The 20,366-nt window shown below is 40.3% G+C and overlaps 1 protein-coding gene across 2 annotated transcripts in view; it reads left to right on the forward strand.

The window, feature by feature from the left end:
• The window catches only part of CXADR (CXADR cell adhesion molecule), a 54,222-nt gene that overhangs the window by 20,345 nt on the left and 13,511 nt on the right, over positions 1-20,366 (forward strand). Inside the window, exons 2-7 of one of the 2 annotated variants that reach the window (XM_037055556.1) lie at positions 1,771-1,937; positions 5,836-6,040; positions 11,572-11,727; positions 12,663-12,785; positions 13,314-13,452; positions 14,965-15,148. In XM_037055556.1, coding sequence (XP_036911451.1) covers positions 1,771-1,937; positions 5,836-6,040; positions 11,572-11,727; positions 12,663-12,785; positions 13,314-13,452; positions 14,965-15,148 — 974 coding nt within the window. Of the gene's footprint in view, positions 1-1,770; positions 1,938-5,835; positions 6,041-11,571; positions 11,728-12,662; positions 12,786-13,313; positions 13,453-14,964; positions 19,228-20,366 lie in introns of those variants that run through there. The other variant, XM_037055555.1, reaches the window with a different exon arrangement.

Raw genomic sequence — 20,366 nt, forward strand, 5'->3', positions numbered from 1 at the left:
TTTAAATTTTTCTCTACTGCTTTTATTTTTATGGTGAGAGCAGAGGAAGAGCCAGGATCTGTGTACCACCATCTTAGTGCTTCCGGCCTCTTGCTGGTCATTGTCCAGCCTTGGAAGTTAGTATCTGCTGTTTAGTTGAAACTTTGGTTCTGCATACATTAGATATTTGAATCATACATCAGAAAATGTCATCTAAAAGTGCTATGCAGACTTTTAGGGTGTAAATAATAAAAAAATTAAGTTTTGTGTGATAGTTGATTTATAGACAAAATCTTCATTTTATACCCAGTTAGCTTGTTGAAACTTCAGTCGCATTAAGTTGTGAACAGACCTATGTTTATGTGTAAAGGCATATGAACAAAATTGCTTTTTTTGAAAAACACAATGTGAATTGATTAAACTTGGTGTTTTTACTCTTATACAGATCAAGAAACCGTGCCATTGTGCTCACAGGTTACTTTTACCTTTTAGGCATGGAAAAGAAATTAGTTTTGTTGTAAACCATTAGCAGCCAAGAGACTTATTATTTTAAATGTTTACTTTTTTATTCAATGTATTCGGGTGACATTGGTTCATACAATTACATAGGTTTCATGGGTACAATTCTGTAGTACATCATCTTTATATTGTATTGTGTGTTCAGCACCCCAAGTGAAGAGGAAGACTTGTTTTAGTTCTTATAATGTTTCAGTGGGACTAAGCCATCTCTTGAAAACTCAATCAGAAGAGTATTGTGGAATTTTGTTTGGGGCTCAGGACATCTTATTTTGCCTTTTATGTATTTTTCAAGTATTGCTCTTTAACATTAATTTTCCTTAAGTGTGATCTAAATGGAAGTGTTATACAAATTTCAGAATGTTGGAATTTTAAGATGTATTTTTAAAAATATATAATAAATATGACTGACTTTTTCAGAAGGACGATAGAAAGGAATGAAGAAAATATCTTAAATATAATATTGATATCCACTATTTTGGTGAATTTAAACTATATAAATGGACAGCTTACCCTTTTTTGGATTGTCATCAAAATTTATTGCTTAGAACTAGACAACAACTTTTTCCCAGTTCTATTGAGATGTAATGGACATACAGCATTGTATAAGCTAAAGACGGTCAACGTGATTTGACATGTGCATATTGTAAAATAATCACCACGATAAGTTTGGTTAACATCTATTAGTTCATATAGACACACACACAAAGACAAGAAAAAGAAAAAGATTTCATTTTCTTGTCATGACAGTTCTTCAGATGTACTCTCTTAGCTTAGAAATATTTTAAAGCACTTAATAAAAGTTACAGAATCAAATTTAATAAAAATCTAGAATTAAAGAAGTCTTGGCAACAAAATGTGTCAAAATTCTTCAGCATGCCTCCCAGCGGTGGGGAATTCCCAGCGTGTGTGTGGCACCCAGGCAAGTGCGAGGAATGTGGCCTTGAACTCATGACACAGCTGGCCTTTCAGAGACTCCAGCTTAATTCAGTTTTAAACAACTGCTTGGATATAAGGCACCCTCTACACTTAGAAACCTATATTCCTATAAAGTTGGCAAGTTCCCAGTGCTCTGTAAGGAAATTTTATTGAATGACATAGATATTGTCATTCTAATTGTATAAAGGCACAAACTAAAAACCGGGCACCGCTGAGTGTGAACTCTTTTACTCCGGTCCCAAGTCACCTCCTGTTTCCACCACATCCTGTGTTCCTTCTGAACAGGCTGGTGTGCTGAGTGCAGACATTTAGTCCATGTGCATATTTTTTCCCCAGATGTGACCAGCAGTTTGAGTATCACCAGTCCTGAACACATGATTGAAAAGGCCAAAGGGGAAACTGCCTATTTGCCATGCAAATTCACCCAGAGCCCGGAGGACCAGGGGCCATTGGACATTGAGTGGCTGCTGTCACCAGCTGATAATCAGAAGGTGGATCAAGTGGTGAGTTTGCGGCGTGCTCGCTCACGCGGCAGATGTTTCTGGAACTTGTCTTCAGTGCCCATCACTGTGCTGACCACAGAGGTGTGGGGGGACATGCCTTGTGAACCTTCTGAAAATCTGGATTACAAAGTGTAGGTATGTCAGGAAGTTGTGGGGCTAACATGGTAGCGTGGCGGAAACATGCATAATACATGTTAAGGAACAGTGAGGAAGCTGGAGTTTTGAAAAGCTGAGAGCATTGAATTTGTAACTTTAACTCAAGGATTCTGATACCAGTAAAAGACTCTTCAGGTATAACAGTACACGGCACGGTTACATGCTGTTGCAAAGTCTGCTCTCTATGTTATTTCAGGTAAACATCCTGTGTACTGAATTTCTTTAAAAGCAAAGCAAAGTGTTCTTAGCAAAACAGCAATTTATGAAATATTTAGTGCTCATTTAAAAAATTAAATATCAAAATATTGTTACAGAAAATTTTTAAATTACAAAGTAATAAGAGACAATGTAAAAAGTTGGAAAGGCAAAAGTAGCACAAAAGAGGAAAATTGCCTCCTTTTAATTGTACCAGAGTAGTTTACTTAATGTAGAATCTTGTGTATTAGCTTCATTTGGCACATTGAATTAAAAATGAACTCAGTGCTAATAAATTATATTAGATCAGGAAGAGAAAAATAAATCTGCATATTTGAGGAATATGGTAATTTAGTTGAATCTTGGACAGCCCAGGTTTGAACTGTGTAGGTCTGCTTGTATGTGGATTTTTTTTTTCAATAAATGCTCTAAATGTATTTTCTCATCCTTATGATTTTCTTAATGACATTTTATTTTCTCTAGCTTATTTATTGTAAGAACATAGTATATAGTACATATAACATACAAAATATGTGTGAATTGACTGTTTCTGTTACAGGTAATGCTTCTCAGTCAGCAGTGGGCTATTAGCAGTTAAGTTTGGGGGCAACCAAAAGTAATGTGGAGATTTTCAACAGGGGGGTGGGTATACGTACACATATTTGTGTATATGTGTATGTGTACGTACGTGTTTGCATATATATATATATATATTTAGAAGAGAAGTTTTATTTTTACTTATGGTCCACATAAAAGAAGGGGTTATTCAGCTATTTAATGGCTAAACAGTGCAGTTAAATAATTACTATTATTGGCATGTTTTCAGGCAGTTTGCCCATGATGTCATTGTAAAGGAAATAATTAAGGTGCTTTCCCAAGTTCAGAGTGACTAGGGCCACACCCTCCAAGGGCATACCTTTGCCCTGATTCTGCTCCTGGAAATTCTTTCCATCTCCCTACGCAAAATAAATTGAAATTAGTCACTGTGTCTGCTCAGCCCAGACACCCTGTTCCCTCCTTCCTTGCCTTGCTCTTCCCATCCCCTCCCCCGCCACAGCAGGGCCAGCACCCAGACCGCAGGCTTCTATCCAAGGTCCTGCGTACCCTCATGCCCTTGGCAGTGCAGGGTCCATCTCCCTTTCAAGTCCAGGACTCTACTCATGGTCAAGATGAGTAGATAGAGAGGGCAGGTGTTAAATGCCTCTGGCTTAAGAATTATGAGTGAAGCCATAAGCAGGTGCTTCTAGAGACTGAGACACCCAGTGTGTGTCTGTAGTCTTGTGTGTCCACTCATGGGAGGGGGACCTGAAGTCTTCTGTTGAGTGGTAGACACAGCCTTGCTTCCCACAGGACTTACGGGTTAAAAAACTAGCCTCGTGGTGTAAAACACAGTAACATCTGGTCAGAAGAAAGCTAGCAGGTTTAGGGAGAGACTGGCACAGAAGAAAATGCTTTCATAGACTTGAGCTACCTTATGTGTTAGCTAAGCCCTTATTTTAGTATATTTGCGCTAGTAGGCAGTGTGGTGGGGGACTGGGCTGGAGCAATTTCCATCCTTCCTCCCTGTGTGATTTCTTTAGTCAGCAGACCGTTACCATGTACTGTGTCCTTACTGTGTGCTCTGCAGTGTTTCATATACTGAAATTATATATATTTAAGCCTTAAAGCAGCACCCTAAAATGAGAATTATTGTTCTATGCATCAAGAGGAGAAAACAGAGGCCCAGAGATTTGAAGGAACATGCCCAGAGCCACACAACTGGCAACATCACAGCTGTTGTTTGAACCCAGGTTTCTCTGCCCCTCCCCACCCTCAACCCGCACCTCGTTATCCTCGGCAGCATTCGGTGCTGCCTCCCATGTTTCGGAGCCTTTGTTTCCTCAAATGGGAACAAAGACACCTACCTCTTAAGACTGTAATGAGAATTCACTGAAATGCTGTGTGCACAAGTGTCTTGTAAGCCTACACGTCATCTCAAAGGGATGTGGTTGGCCTCTTAGCTGCGTGACCCTGCACTAGCTGATGTGTGAGCGCTCTTTCCTAGAGCTAAAGGCAAAAATGTGGACAGTACCACCGCCTGCAGGGTTGTGAAGGGGAATCAAATGCCTCCTAAACAGCAGTTCCGCATTTCTTAATTTCCCCTTTTTATAACACTGCTTTTGTGGGAAAATACCAAGAGAGTTTACAAAATGAACTTAACAGCGGGGACACAGCTCTTATTTGTCAGGCCCTCTTCTAGAGACTGTGAAAGTGTGTGTGTGGCAAAGTGAGGGATTGAAAGTGCAATAGATTGGACTTTCTGGGGCGTCCACAGTTACATACCAAGAAAGACAGGGAAGCCTCTGCTGAGGAGTTCTTGGTGTTGCTGTTGACACGTGGGTGTGGCGAGAAATGCAGCAAATGCAGTCCCGGCTGTTTCCAGAGTTAGCTGTGGACCCTTCCACTGTTTACTTAGCAAACTGCGACTGAGTGCTTCCTAGAAGCAGACACTTAGTGTTTATATAAATAAAAGATCTTTAGTGAATTAAGACTGGGGGTCAGCATGGTAGGGAGGTGACAGTACAGAAAAGAACCCAAGTCCCTGCCCTCAAGAAATTCCTACATAGGACATTTATTCTGGTTGTACGGTCATTCATAATTAACATCTGGGATAAAAAAAATTATTTGCCGAGTATAGACTGTAGTCTGTTTTCTGATTATTGTTTGATTAGCACCACTGGTCTTTGGGCCTCGGGTCACAGGTGACCAGAATGAAGGATTTTGTTAGCAAATGTGAAAAAATTATCCAGCATATGTTAAATTCATTTTAGTTGTAGTTAGAGGTGACTCTTATACCAGTAATTCTCTTCCACGTCAGGTTTACCACAGAATTGATTTTCCCACTAGATTCAGCCTTTAGTATTTCCATTAAAGCCTGTAACTGGCTCGGGAAGCTCAGGGGAATCGGGGAAGGGCCTCTGCTCTTACTCACAGGGGTTCACTGGAAGGTCCTGTTAGCCTGGGCACGCATCTTAGGAGGCTTATTTTAGGATTTTTATTTATCAGGGTCTAGAATGTTCAAGTATTAGCTATTAACTCTCCAACTTAGTATTCAGGCAAAAAAAAATGACTTTTTTGGCTTTTGTTACATGTCACAGGTAAGCCCTTTTGGGGGAGTGGTGGTGGTGTGTACTTAATTTCATACCCTTGATCAGCACACATACTGCAGCCTTAAGGTCACTGAGAAATAGATCATACAGCAATTCACAAGCCCGCGTTCTTGTCCAGTTTCACGGATTCAACTCTAATTCAGGGCTGTATCGCCTAATCATGTTGGATCTTGGTTTCGGTGAAATGGGAGTGTGGCCGTACTCAAGGATCACCTTGATGTCTTAACGTTTCCTTAATCTTGCTTTGAATACTTGTAGATTTCATCATGATAGGTGTTCCCATTCTTTTCTTTTCTTTTTTTTGGATCCCGTAGTAGCAATAGTGTCTCCAGAGCACCTTTAATGAGGCAGGTTTTGCTTTGTTGTTCTTTTCCTGTCTCACTTTGGTTTTCTTTTAGATTATCATATATTCTGGTGACAAAGTTTATGACAACTACTATCAAGACCTGAAAGGACGAGTACATTTCACGAGCAGTGATGTCAAATCCGGTGATGCATCAATAAATGTAACCAATTTACAGTTGTCAGACATTGGCACATATCAGTGCAAAGTGAAAAAAGCCCCTGGTGTGGGAAATAAGAAGATTCAGCTGGCAGTTCTTGGTAAGTTCTTTCCATGAATGTTACTTATTAACAGGGGGGGCAGTCCCGGTAGGATAGTAGCAGCATTTATGTGAGACAGAGCTTCATTTTTTAGAGTGATAATTTTAAACATTTGAAGTAATACTATATTTGAAATAACATTTAAAACGTGAAGCTAGCAGACTTTTTTTGGATCGACAAAATAAGCGAAGCAGCTTATTCGCGAAGTGGATAAAAGAGTTTGAAAGTAGATGAAAAGGTTCTTTGATACAGAAGAAGAGCCCCAAGCCAGGAGTCAGGGGGGCCAGGTTTTGTTTCTCTTTTTGTTTTTTGTGTTGTCCTCAGATTTGTCCTGAGAATTAAAAAGCATCTTCATTTCCTGGGCTCCAGCCTACCTTTGTAAAGCACCGCAAGATGTAACTATCATTAAATCTATACTTGATCTCACTCAGTTCAAAATTGTTACGTGGACCAAAAACTTTTTCAAATTGCATTGCCCAAAGAATAGATGAGGTTTCTATGACGACTAGTTGGAGTACTATAATGGAGGAGGTGGAGTATGTTAGAGGAATATTGAATTGGGATAAGACCACTGCACATCAGAGTCATTTATCCTCCGTGAGAATCACAGATTTTCATGCTGAAAGTAAGGGGATTTGCCACATGGTCACTCGGGTGGGTATCCTGTAGCTCTCTCTAGGAGATAAGTGTTAAGATTTCACAAACTCTCTAAGACTGGGAAGTTTTTTGCCCCTCTCTGAAATCAAGACAGGTATCCCCCACATCAACTTCTCCCTCATTCCTTCCGTATTAGAGAACTAATTGGGGGGGGGTAAGCATATTGGGTTCCAGACTCATTTTGAACATCACTGTCTTCTAAAGAATGACTGTCAGCGCAGGAACAAGAGTGTAGATTTCCGTGCGCTCCAGCGGCAACGTCAGGGGTTGTCTTGGTTGGAAAGGTGGCCTTCCGCTGGCAACATCATTAGTGGGCACACAAGGGTCCTGGTAAAGGTAGTTCATTCTACATGGCACCCATGCAAAATACGTCCTGTGGTGTGAAAGCAAGTGAACCTGATCAAGAAACCAGGAAAAGGAATATTATAATATTGAAGATTCTGGGTTTCTGTGTCTACACCCAGTGAGCATGGAGTTACCTTTCTTTTTGATAAATGTGAAGGCAGTTACAAGTTTAATAAGTTGTCTGAACTCATGTCTCAGACCCAGGCACACCTGGGATTATAACCCTGACTATATATCTTCTTTGAACACTACTCTCCGAAAGCACTGAGTTAAGATATATATGGAACTTTAACTGGTTCACGATGTACCAAACAGAGTATACCAGTTTATCAGATTTTTTCTTGTGAAATTCCTGTTTGATGGGGGCAGGGATACTATGGGGGTAGGATTGGCACATATTCCCAGAAGGAGTGTAAATGAGCTGTGTGTGTGTGTGTGTATGTGAGAGAGAGAGAGAGAGAGAAAGAGAGAGATTTTATAAGACCAGGTTCTGGGTTGAATTCACAGGTTTCCACTGAAGGGACTGTTATAGCACGAGGCTGCTTGTGACCCAAAAGGAACCAGATTGGACAATGGTATGGCCAAGCACACTGGTGGCAGCAGCCGTGACTGTCGGGCAGGAGGAATGGCTCTTTCGCATTAAATGTCACAACCCCAACATTTAATTCCTCAGAACGGATCGGTGGGAAGCACTGACTCAGTAACGTCTTTTGTTAACTCTGTGGGGAATCACCATGGCCAAGTAAACCCTGCTTTCAGACCAGAGAGGAGACAGAGAAGGGTTAAATGTGGGTAAGAAGAGAAAGCAGGAAGTCACCCCTAAGAGCAGTGGAGATGACTAACACTCAAGAGGACAGACTTGCTTGCAGCACCCTCTTCCCTGTTTTCACATGAGTCATGCTATTGGAGAAACTACTAGAATTTTCTCTTGAAAGTGACACTTGGACGGAAGTGCATCTCTTAGCTTTTCCTGAAGATGCTCCTTAGGCAGTCTGTGTGGGGGGAGACAAATGAAGTGCCCTTTAGGAACCAGACTGAGTGCTCGTCCAGTGGAGCTCTTGCTGGGTTCCCTCTCGGAGGCTCTGCATGAACTTGGATACGTTTGTGGGAAATCTGGAGGACATGCCACCCCTCTGCTGTTTGCGGAGGAATGAGTCATGGAGCCCCATGCGCGGCTGTGGACATGACCCGGAGGTGACTGTTAGCTGCCTGGGAGTGAGGTGCGACCTGTTATCGCAGCATGCTCCACTCCCCGGGCCGTCCCTGTGGGTACAGCTCAATAAAGAAGCCGAATGGGGGTGATGGTAAGAAAGGGAATTAGTGGAGAACCCGCAGGAGTAGCTGGTACTGCAGCCACACCAGAGCCTTTGCCTGCAGCTCTGAAAGGGCTTCTTCCTGAGGCCTTTTGGTATAAAGAGGCCGGGCTGTTTAAAGGGGAGAGCGTTCCTAGCGAACGGTCTCCAGGACGGTGCCTGATGTCGAGTCTCATTGTTAATCATAATCACTTGGTTTATGTTTTATCTGACGGGTTAGTCCACTGCCAGCATACAATTTTTCCTTCCGTAATTAAAAAACAATTGTGGGGAACCACTTTGAGAACATACAGATAGATGCCTTGTTTCTCCTCAGACTTTGCCCATTGATTTTTAGTGTTGATGCATGGAGTTTTTCTGGAGTCGGTGTTTTGAACCAAGCAAAGTAAGCATTCTTAGACAAGGGACACAATGCTAAAAGTGCACAGGGTGGGGTGAAAGTAGGTTTACAGTTCACATGGGAAATAATACAATAAATAATACAAGAATAAACTCTGTGTTTGGCGTACTCACAACTGTAAACCTACTTTGCCCCACCCTATATATCCTGTTTCATACGAGGACTTAGGGTGTGTTTTCTGTAGACCACTAACATAGAGGGGTGCTGATGCGATATATATATGAAGCACAACCTTACTACATTGGTGAGCCATTGGCCAGGCACAAGTTGACGGTCAGATACCCTTCCCTCAGTAGAACTATTATCTAAGCTAGTGATCATAGAGAAAGATATTCTGAAGACAATGGCCCGGGTATCCTGGAACACCAGACCAAAGAAACATTAGGAGATAAAACTTTGTTGTGTCCCTTTGTGGTTTTCTGTTTTTCAATCCAGACAAATGCCATGGGTAAAGAGTGAGTCTTTCCAGTAGCATAATGGTTAGGGTTGGAAAGCGGGGTGGGGGAGGCTACTCCCAGGTGACGCTCAGAAACCATGTTGGCAAAGTCGTGTTCTATCTGTGGATGGAGTATGTTGCAATCTCAGACTCAGTGGGGCCTTGGATTTCCCAAGCAGTCACTTCAGGTAACTGCTCATTGTTGGATGTGTTTGGTGTATGGGAAGGGGTACCTTTAATAGAAGAGATGAGGGTTGGGGTTAATGCGCTCTGTCACCAGTAGATACTTGGTGTACAAAGCAGTGCTTTCATGTCCCAATACTAGTTTATGGAATAAAGGATTTACTGGTAATTTGTAGAAATGAAGAACAAAGTTCATTTTGTTGAAGATTCACAGAATGAAATAATTTGCAAAACCCGTTTAAATGTCCACCTCATATGGTCTCCAGGGCAACTGATCAATCTAAAAAAAGAGACAGGTTTGCTTGGGAAATCCACAATGCAGTTAAATCCATTTGTTGGTCCTTAGGAAAAAGTACAAGTGGTAACAGATGAAGGGGAGAAATCCATCAGATTGAAGAATTATCAAGAAGTGGGTGATGAGATGAGATCATGACTGGCATCAGTGGTTAAAGATGCCCCACTGGAGATGATAGCTCCTGTCGGCCAGATTTGGAAAACAGTTTCTTTTAGAGCCAAACATACACATCCCATAAATGACCCAGCAATTACTGAGAAAAGGAAGACATTCCAGTATTTACATGAGTGTTCAAGCAGTGTTATTCATAATTGTGTACAACTGCAAAACCCATTCTCGTTTATTCCTAGTAGTAAGAGTGAAAACCCATCCAGGACTGAAAAGAATGAAAAGCAGTTCAGGCTAAAAAGAAAAAAGAAAACGTCCTGCCATTTATTAGGCTGTGAGGACAGATGCAGATACGGCCAGCGGGAGAGTGTAGCGGGGACATGGTTTCTCCCAAGGTCGTGGAGCTGCAGTAAACTATGGCTGTAGACAGATTACTGCTGTCTCCTCGGTGTCACCCCAGACCCGCCTTACACTACCCATCCCACACTGAGGAGGGTATGCAGTTGCTCAGTGGCCTTCGTTGCCAGTTCTCCTAATCCAGCCTCAGAAACAGCATCGGATTCAGAACCAATCTCTGCTTCTTTTAGAGTCTCCTAGAGTCTTTCAGAACCCCTCCTCTCTCGCTCCAGTGACACCCCCCAGCCCCTAATAGTGCCTTCCTCACTGGTCAGTCAGTCTTGTTTTGACAGACTACACACCTGTTCCTGGTCAGTTCAGTGAATCAGGCTTCAACAGCAGCCCAAAAGCTGGAATCAGTGTTCACCGACAGATGAGTGGATAGCTCAATTTGTGTTGTAGTCTGTGGAATACAACTCAGCCCTGAAAAAGAATGGACTTTTGAAAGAGACGACGTGAATCAATTTCTAAAGCCTTACAATGAATAAGGGAAGCAAGACTAAAGTAATACTGTGTTATAACTCTACTTCCACAACTCTAGAAACAGCAGAACTAATCTGTGGTGATGACCATCCCATGGGTGGCTCCTGGGGCCAGAGTCGTGGCTGAGATAACTGCACCCAGCACAAGGGCGGCTTACGAGAGGACCGGGGTGGTTTGCTTAACGGGGCGGGGAGTGGTGTACGTGCATGCACACACACACGTTTGTCTAACATGATCAACGCACACTATTAAAATGTGTTCATTTTATTGTGTGTACATTATTCTTTAATCAAATTCAGTAAGAGTATGAAATGCCAAGGTGTTAATCCAGTGTTGGGGTGAATTTCAGGTCATGGGGTTAACAGCTTCTTTAAACAGTGACCCAGAGAGACCTGGACTATAGTCTCCAATTTACGTTTTTGTAACACTGCTCTCTGGATGGTTTGGGGTTAATGGAATTGTGGCATATTAGTTGGTCCTTAATTTCACCAAGTGAATTGTCCCTGTTAGCAGCATTATTTATTATAAATCCCCTGACGGGCATGGTAATGGCGCCAGAGGGATGTGACCTGGCACACACTCCCATGTAGAGGGACCGGTTAGGACTGGAGGGGAAGAGGCCTGCTTGCTTTCCGGCATGTCCCGTGCAGTCAAGGGGCACAAAGCGGAAGCCTGAGACCCTGCCGTTCCTCCCCGTGCGGTGGCCGCTTGCCTGAGCCCAGTCTTGCCTGTGTTGTGTTGGACGAAGCTGGGAAACTGTTGTTGACACCCTGTGGTAGTCGTTCAGTCTTGTCGGCTCTGAGCCTGGAACACGTGATGAGGCGTCGGGGGTTCTGCAGCTCCATGTTTAAGTCATCCTCGTAAACATAAACTCTATTCTTTGGTGTAGAGTCATCATTTCTTTTCTTTTCTCAGTTAAGCCTTCGGGTACAAGATGTTATGTTGACGGATCAGAAGAAATTGGAAATGACTTTAAACTGAAGTGTGAACCAAAGGAAGGATCACTTCCGTTATTGTATGAATGGCAAAAGTTGTCCAACTCGCAGAAACTGCCCCCAGCATTGATAACAGGTACCGCTGATGAGATAGTTCGTACAATGTGCCATTGATTTGGGCTTAAACCTAATGGGGGGGGAGGCGTGTGAATATATATTTTTTAATCCCAACACACTTTCCCCTTTCTATACAGAGCAATCAGGATTTCATGGAAATTATTCAGTGTTTTATAATGACAACATACTATCATGTAGTATAAATAGATATATTTTTATAACAGTTTTACAGTTTTGGAAATTATAATTGGTTTCTTTGGAATGTATATATTTAATTGATGGCAATACTGACAAAAAATGTTCGTGATTGTAACTTAATGACTAAATTGTAGCAAGTCTTGGATCTTGAAAGTTTCTTGAGCCTAGATTCATGTTGAAGATACTATAATTTGCCCATGGTGTTTGTTAAAACAAAACAAAAACATCTCAAAAACACCTCTGTGACACTAACTATAAAGTTATGAATTAGTTGCTCTGTTATAACTGACCTGTTATCCAAACTGATCTACACTCTCCCCACCCTGGCTAGGTAGCATTTCTCTCAGCCTCTGTTTCTTTTTTTAAATTAGGACACAAACTGTGTGACCTCTTCTGGCTTTTTTCATGTATTTCTTTCCTCTTGGGGGTGGATGAAATGGCTTTTGCAAATCTTTCTATTGCACCAAAGAGCCTTTATGGCATGCAGTATTTTTTTATAATATGGCTCTGCTTCAGCCGAGACTCTCTGGGTGGAGACGGAGGTCGTGTTTATTTTTGCCTCGATGCAAATGACCTGGAGGCACAGTTGTTCGCATTCTGGAGACGTGCATGTGTCTGTGTGGCAGCTGGTTCTGCACCCAGCTTCAGCCTGTCACTTTTGCCTCGATTGTTAAACTTCCTAGGGTTTCCCTTTACTGAAAAACTCAGCCCTCCTGTAAAAATGGGCTTTGCTGCGCCCCGCCTTTCTTTTCCTAGAAATGAATTCACCTGTCATATCTGTAAAAAACGCCACGACTGAGTACTCTGGGTTATACAGTTGTACAGTCCGCAACAGAGTGGGCTCTGATCAGTGCGAGCTACGCCTGGACGTTGTTCCTCGTGAGTATCTTCTTTCTCTTTCTTGTGATCATGTTCGTTTCCCTTATCTCTGTATGGCCCACTTTGGTTCAGTCCTCAAGGGCATAATGAGGACAAGGGGATGCACATTGTGAGCAGAGCACTTTATGGTTTGGTTATTAGCTTTCCTAAGTCACAAAAGGAAAAATTACATTTTATTAATGAAATGAAACCTTCATTACTGTAGCACCATTAAGAAGATGGGTTGTCAGATCAACTCTTACACCATATTTTGCCATTACATTAAAAAGTACAAACTATTCAGAGCGTTCTTATATGCCAACTCAGATAGCTGGGAATAGTGAAGTCTTTTAATCTGGTGTGATCACATTTATGTTTGAAATAGATTCTACAGTTCTTTGGTGGATTTTCCCCTGGACCAAAACACTAATTAATTTGTCCTTAAAGTTAATATGTGGAATGAAATCGATCTGTCCCTGTGTATCCTTATCTTCAATATGACTAAATATGTTTTTTTAATATTATTTTCTTATGAACATACTGTTCTAGCTTCAAACAGAGCTGGGACAATTGCAGGAGCTGTTATAGGAACGTTGCTTGCACTGGTGATCATTTTTTTAATCGTCTTTTGCTGTCATAAAAAGCACAGAGAAAAAAAATACGAAAAGGAAGTTCATCATGATATCAGGTAATTAAGTAACACAAGAGTTGACTGGCATTTACTAAGTTTATTATATCTGAAGGCATTAGTTCTCTTAACCCTGCAAAGCATGTACCCCTGTGAGAGTTGAATAAAAGCTATAGCTCTTCCCATCAACACATTTGAAAACTTCTACTTCCAATTTCAAATATGCAATTCAGCTAACCTCCACTGTGTCTTTCCCAAGCCCCTTTCCAATTCTGGACCCTATTTTAATAACTACTCCGTAATGGCTTATCTCACGACCGTCTTCCCCAAATACAGTGTTGATACGAAGTTTTCAACAACAACAAAAAAAGAACAAGATGTTGAGATTTTTTAAAAAGACCTGATTGTGCCCTGGCTGGTTTGGCTCCATTAGTTCGAGTATCAGTCTATAAACCAGAAGGTCATAGATTCGGTTTCGGTCAGAAAACATACTGGGTTGTGAGTTTAGTCTCTTGTTGGGGCGCACACTAGAGGCAGCTCATCGATGTTTCTCTCTCACATTGATGTTTGTCTTCCTCTTTCCCTTCCTTCCCTTATCTCTAAAATCAATAATATGCCCTCGGGTGAGGAACTAAAAAAAAAAAAAGACCTGATTGTATCAAGTGAGATAAGTAGTATTTTTTGTTAACATTCTAAACCAGTAGATCTTAACCACAAGTATATGTTGGATTATAGAACTTTAAAAAATAACAACATATGACTTAAGTAACGCCCAGGAATTGATATTTGGTGGGTACAGGGTGCAGTCTGGGCATATGCAGTCTATATTTTTTAAATGGCACCAGAGGTAATTCAGGTAGATATTCTTTGTCAGTTTGTGGTGTAAAATTTCTTATGCCTGAATTCCCATTTTTTGCAGACTTGAATCTGCTGGGTATTCAGCTAAGGTATTAGATAAGTACCTTGCATAACAGGGATTTTTTTTTCTTTTTTTGGTATAACTATATCTAGGTGTCAGTGCTTTATCAACTATAAAGTGTTATATGACTCTAATTAGATTATTTTGATTAGTTGTACTGGAATATGAAAATATTTGAGGCCTGTTCCTTGTAAGACAACATAATAGAATAATAAATTACTGTAAAAACTACCTTTTAGTACTCATGAGGATAGGTACTCTGTAAATCTTAACTTTGGGAGAAACACACAGTTAGTGACATTGTGTTTTATTGCTCTTGCCCTTTTGTGTGCCACACACACTTTTTTAAAGGATTTTATTTATTCATTTTTAGAGAGAGGGGAAGAGCAGGAGAGAGAGGGAGAGAAACATCAATGTGTGGTTCTGCTGGGAACCGGCCTGCAACCCGAGCATGTGCCATGACCAGGAATTGAACCGCGATCCTTTGATTCGCAGGCCCATGCTCAATCCACTGAGCTACACCAGCCAGGACCCCACACACACTTTTATATACTTAACACTTAAGTAGCTTCTACCCATGAGTCATAGGTTACTAAATTGTAGGTTTCCAGAAACTTATTCTTGGAGCTTTTATTGGGATCTTTGCTTTCCAGGGAAGACGTGCCTCCTCCAAAGAGCCGGACGTCCACCGCCAGAAGCTACATGGGCAGCAATCACTCATCCCTGGGGTCCATGTCTCCTTCCAACATGGAAGGCTATTCCAAGACTCAGTATAACCAAGTACCAAGCGAAGATTTTGACCGAGCTCCTCAGAGCCCGACTCTCCCGCCTGCTAAGGTAGCTGCCCCTAATCTCAGTAGGATGGGAGCAGTGCCCGTGATGATTCCCGCACAGAGCAAGGACGGGTCTATAGTATAGCACCTCTGTGCCTTCCATCTCTGTGCTCCAGGCCTCTCTTCTTCTGTCAAAATAGGAAAATCTGTGCTGTTCCAAATATCGCCACCAGCCTCCGTAGATCAAAAAGTGAACCAGAAGCTGTAGGAAATACCTTTCAAAAAGTTTTGTGTGGTTTTATCAAAATAGTAAAGGCATTAAAGCTACTAAAGAGAAATCTGCCATCTGAGAAAGATTTCCTTTAAGAGATTGACTTTGTAGGTTTCTAAATATCAATAGTAAGATGGATGCAGCACTTTGGATATGAAATCATAGAGGAAGAAATTGGTGAACTTCCGTGCACACCAAGTTGATACTTGAATCATCTGAAAGTAGGGCTTTATTATTTCTACCATTATTTTTAGGACCCCTTTCTCAATTTACGACTGAAAATGGGTAAAGATACTTTATGACAAAAACTCTTATATACCTTTATGTTCTTGTTTTTATAGCTCCTTAGAAAACTCTGAAGATGTTCAGAATAGCTCTGATAACATTTAAAAAAAACACTACAGTGTTCTAAAAATGACTAGTTTACTTTTCAAGTCATTCATAAACCTTGTTTATGAAATGACTTGTTAAGTATTTGATTGATACACTGCTTCAGGCAACAGAGATGTGGTGAGCTCTTTTATATGTTAAAATAAAAGAGCATCTGTGGATTTATATAGAAAGTTTGCTGTCTGTCGCTACGTAGAGCAATGACACCAGCATTTCAATAGTGAGGATGGATTTCAGGGATGAGTGATCGACACCTGAAGGCTTTCGGTCAGAATGGTGGCTGGCCAGATCGAAGACAGAGTATTTTGCAGTTCCCAAATTAAGTACTGGTTCTCTCTGCTTTAGGTCATATTTTTCTAATAAGAAAAATGATAACGCCTTTATTGTTTGACAGGTGCAGGTTGAAATTTCCTAATTATTGGTTCCAAATTTTAAAAGGGTTTTACTGGTTCAGCATTTTGTTGCTGTTTTTGGATGGTGTTGCATGTTGTGTGCCCTAGAAAAATGTAATCCCGAATTTGCCTTCCCGAATGCAGTTCCTGGAGGATGTTTGCTTCCTAGACTTAGAATGACGAAAGACTTCTTAGGCTGGTGCCCTCCGTCAGTTGTGTATTCCAGACGTGGAGGATGTACAATTGCCTGTTGTATGGCCAACATGTCTGTGGTTGCGAAAAATCAAGTGGCGCTTTGAAAAGTGTGAGTCTTAGTTTTGTGAGAGTGATTTATTCTGTAAAAAGAAAAAGAAGGAAACGAAAGGAAAAGGAGTAAAAAGAATGCTCCTAACTGCCAAATGTGTTAAATACTGTTTTAGTAAAAGAAAGTGAATTTATTGTATTTCCCTTAAGATTGTGAGGGAGTGTGGGTGTAGTAGCATGAGCCAACAGTTTCTTTGTGGTAAGTGAGGTCTGCAATAAATTATTTCACTAGCTCTAAAACCTTTTCCCTAGATTTTTTAGGGAGTTGGTTTCTGTTCATCTTTTTGGGTGCTGTGGTGGCTCATGCTGTATTATAAATTAATGTTGGCATGAATTTATGATTAGGAAGAGTATTATGTACATTTTTAATGGTAAATTTAAGCTGAATGCCTGTGTAATGGATTAGTGTATACTTTTACATATACGGAAGCATTTTTTAAATAGATGTTTAGCCTTACACAATACTGGTTTTCTACTTGGTGTTAACATTTTCATTTGTGCCTTTTGGGTAATTTAATTTTTATTATGAATTTCTGGTGCCTATGAGCTAGCTATCACCTAAAAGGTGCTTAGAGGTGAAGGTACTGTCCCTAAAAGCGCATCACTGTGACACTTTTCTATCCCCACTTTCAGTTTGCATCTTCTTTTCTATTCCTCCTGGATGCAAGTTACCAGATTGTGTTATTCATAAAGATTTTAGAATTTCAACACCCCTGACGCTCTTTTACTGTGTTTCTGATTTTATAACAGTAACTATTTTTGCACTCCAGATGTCTGGTCTGTTTTGTATAGAACAAATTTATATAATAGTATAAGAAATAACAGCACAAACTTTAATAAACAACTTTTGGTCTTTTCCATTAGTTTTCATGTAATGAAGATTATGCTATCAATGTGAGTAGAAATTAACTACCACAAAAAATGGACGTATGTAAGGTTATCCTGGCCTTAGATTTCATAGTTGGTCTAGGATTTAGCTATAAGTATGTCAGATTCTCTTCCAGAAGCACTTTTAGTTCAGGTCCATTCCGGCTATACCCGAGAAACATGCTCCTAAAAACCAGTCATGTAACCTGAAGAGACACCTACTGGGCATGATGAAGTTTGAAGGGCAGAATTAAGTTTTAAACTACGTCTTCAGCTGCTGTCATTGTAAGTTTCAGTTAATCCAACAGTCAGATAGTTCTGATTGACTTCTTAAGTAATTCTCACTGATATTTTCAGTTGAACCAGAGATCACATATTTGTTCTAGAACTGTGACTGGTAAGCATCAGGTGATTCCACAAAAATTGTTATCAGGCATTTCCGTTAGAGTTTAACATCATCAAGTCAAGGATGACACTGCATCTTTGAGGCAAAAGTAGGTGATTCCACTTTACACCTAAGAGATGCGGCAGCCTCTTGTTGAGTCACACAGGATAACTCGAAGTGAAACCACACGAGATGTAGTTCTGTGTTTTGAATATATAGTTTGCAGGTAATCATTTTCTTATTGGCAACTTTTCCTAATATTCTCATTAGAAGGAAAAAACAAAACAAAACCCTGCCGTGAAATTGTTCCAATGGAAACACAGCCAGAGTGTGTCTTAGGGGAAGGTTAATGAAACACAGCTAGATTATTGGTATGAATTAATGTCTGATTTTTATTAGAATGATAATTTTCAAGGTTGAGTATTGTAAATTGGGAGTAAGTGAAGGGGCAAGTAAACATCTTGATTAAATACAAAAAGAACTCATTGCATGAAGTTGGGTATCAAATTCGATAATGTATGGCTTTTTAAAATAACCATTCTCTGTCTCTTTCTGTGAGTGCAGCATGTAAATTTGAAGCTATATAAATGTGTAAAGTTTTTCCTAATTTCTTTTCATCGCCACAGTGTTTAGGGCTTTCAGATGCCTTATTCCAGTGTGAACAGAAAAGGTTCATATTATATGGTTAATGCTTTGATGTGTCATGTGAGTAGTTTGTAGAAAACGTTGGCACCATTTTTACTTCTTAGTGACTTGTGATGTTATATTATTATATATATATGTACATAAATCTTTGTAATATTCTGTGTTTAGTATAAATGTTCTGGGCAAGTTTTAGTATTTCAAATGCCTTTCAAATGCCTTTGGATATTCTCACAATAAAGGCAACATGTTCTGCAGTTGGATTTTTTCTTGTTTGCCTATTCTGGCACTAAAATATGGTCCATAACTGAACACAAGTTCTACTTATTAATGTTATAGAAGCAGGGAAGAAGAATAAATTTGTGAATTGCAGTTCTGTGTATCTTATGGATAATAACACCAGCAAGAATTTGATCTTACAGATAGTAACACCAGCAAATATTTGCTGCCTCTGGCTTCTCACTGTGAGTTAAAAATCAAGTTTTACAAAATTGCCTGTTTTGTAATTTAAGAGTGTGGAGAATATCTGTTGGATTTGCATTGTTCTAGAACACTAAAATCTCCAATCAAGGAAGACTTGGTGTTTTCCACTTTGAATGACATGAGCATTAAGGAACCGCAATTCACTGATTCCCTTCTTCTCATCCCTAACTGTGAATTTTTGTAATAGATACACTTGTACTACTGAGAAAAATATTTTGACACTTCATATATGCAAGTAGAGAATCGATAGTGTCAGTTTCAAAAATGATTTTTGTATTTAAAGTTTCTGGCTTGAATATCCAATGGTGCAGCAGATTTTGAAGTTTGTAAGAACAAAATTTGGTTAAAAAAGCAAGAACTTGCTCTAGTTTTGTGACCTTGTGTACTTTTAAAATAAAATCAAGAAAGTAGTTTTCTGCCTCATGGTGTGGCTTCATTGTGCCTTCAAAAAAATGTCTATTTTATAAAGCTTCAGTTTCATGTTCCTCTCTGTTTCTCGAGTCCAGGTTTTCTTCCCCGACCCCCTGAATCCTCTATTAAACAGAATGAAGGTCAGAAAAATCACACATCAATGGAAACATGTGAAACATACATATATGTTTCCCCACTCTGCAGTTACATGACTGTACATGGCATAGTATTTGGGGTTGAAACTCCAAAGTTTGGTGCTCATTTCACAGTGTTTTACAGTGCAAAATCAAAGCAGTATTCAGCTTCATTAAAAAATGTGCATGCAGCCCTGGCTGGTGTAGCTCAGTGGATTGAGCACGGGCTGTGAACCAAAGGGTCGCAGTTCGATTCCCAGTCAGGGCACATGCCTGGTTTGCATGCCAGGTCCCCAGTGAGAGGCAATCACATATTGATGTTTCTCTCCCTCTCTTTCTCCTTCCCTTCCCCTCTCTCTAAAAATAAAAAAAAAAGAAAGAAAATATTTAAAATGTACATGCATATGTGTACAAAACATATCTGGTTCTGGCTTAAAGCTACATTCATTGACTTCAAACATTGATTTCAGAAACAAACAGGATGGATAGTAATGTGTCTGTAAGAAGACGCTGTTAGAACTATTTTGTTTGTAAAATACTATAATTTCTCAATATTTTGGGCTGAATAGTTCTTTGTTGTGGGGGACTGTCCTGTTCATTATAGGTTGTTGGGTGTCATTCCTGGTCTCTACCTACTAGGGGTCAGCAGCCTTCTTCCCCCCCCCACCCCCCACAAATGTGACAACCAAAAGTGTCTCCAGATGTATCCCATTGTCCCCTGGGGTAGAGGGCAAAATCCCCCACCTCCCAGGTGTAGAACAACAGGTTTATACTAACATTAAATATTCCACTCAGAGATTAGAATGAGAAGAGCATAGGCCTTGGAGTCCGACATGTTTGAACACCACACTCATTGCTAAATACTTTAAACTTCAATTTCCTAGTTCTTAAAATGGGGATAAAAATACCTACATCACGGGATGTTGGTAGATTTTAAAGAAATAAAATTGATATAATGAAAAGTCTTTGCATTTGTCCCTGGTAGCTGGGGGGCTGAACATAAT

The sequence above is a fragment of the Sturnira hondurensis genome, unplaced genomic scaffold (genome assembly GCF_014824575.4).
Source record: "Sturnira hondurensis isolate 20B ecotype Veracruz unplaced genomic scaffold, ASM1482457v3 Scaffold0008710, whole genome shotgun sequence".
In the NCBI taxonomy this organism is placed as follows: Eukaryota; Metazoa; Chordata; class Mammalia; order Chiroptera; family Phyllostomidae; genus Sturnira; species Sturnira hondurensis.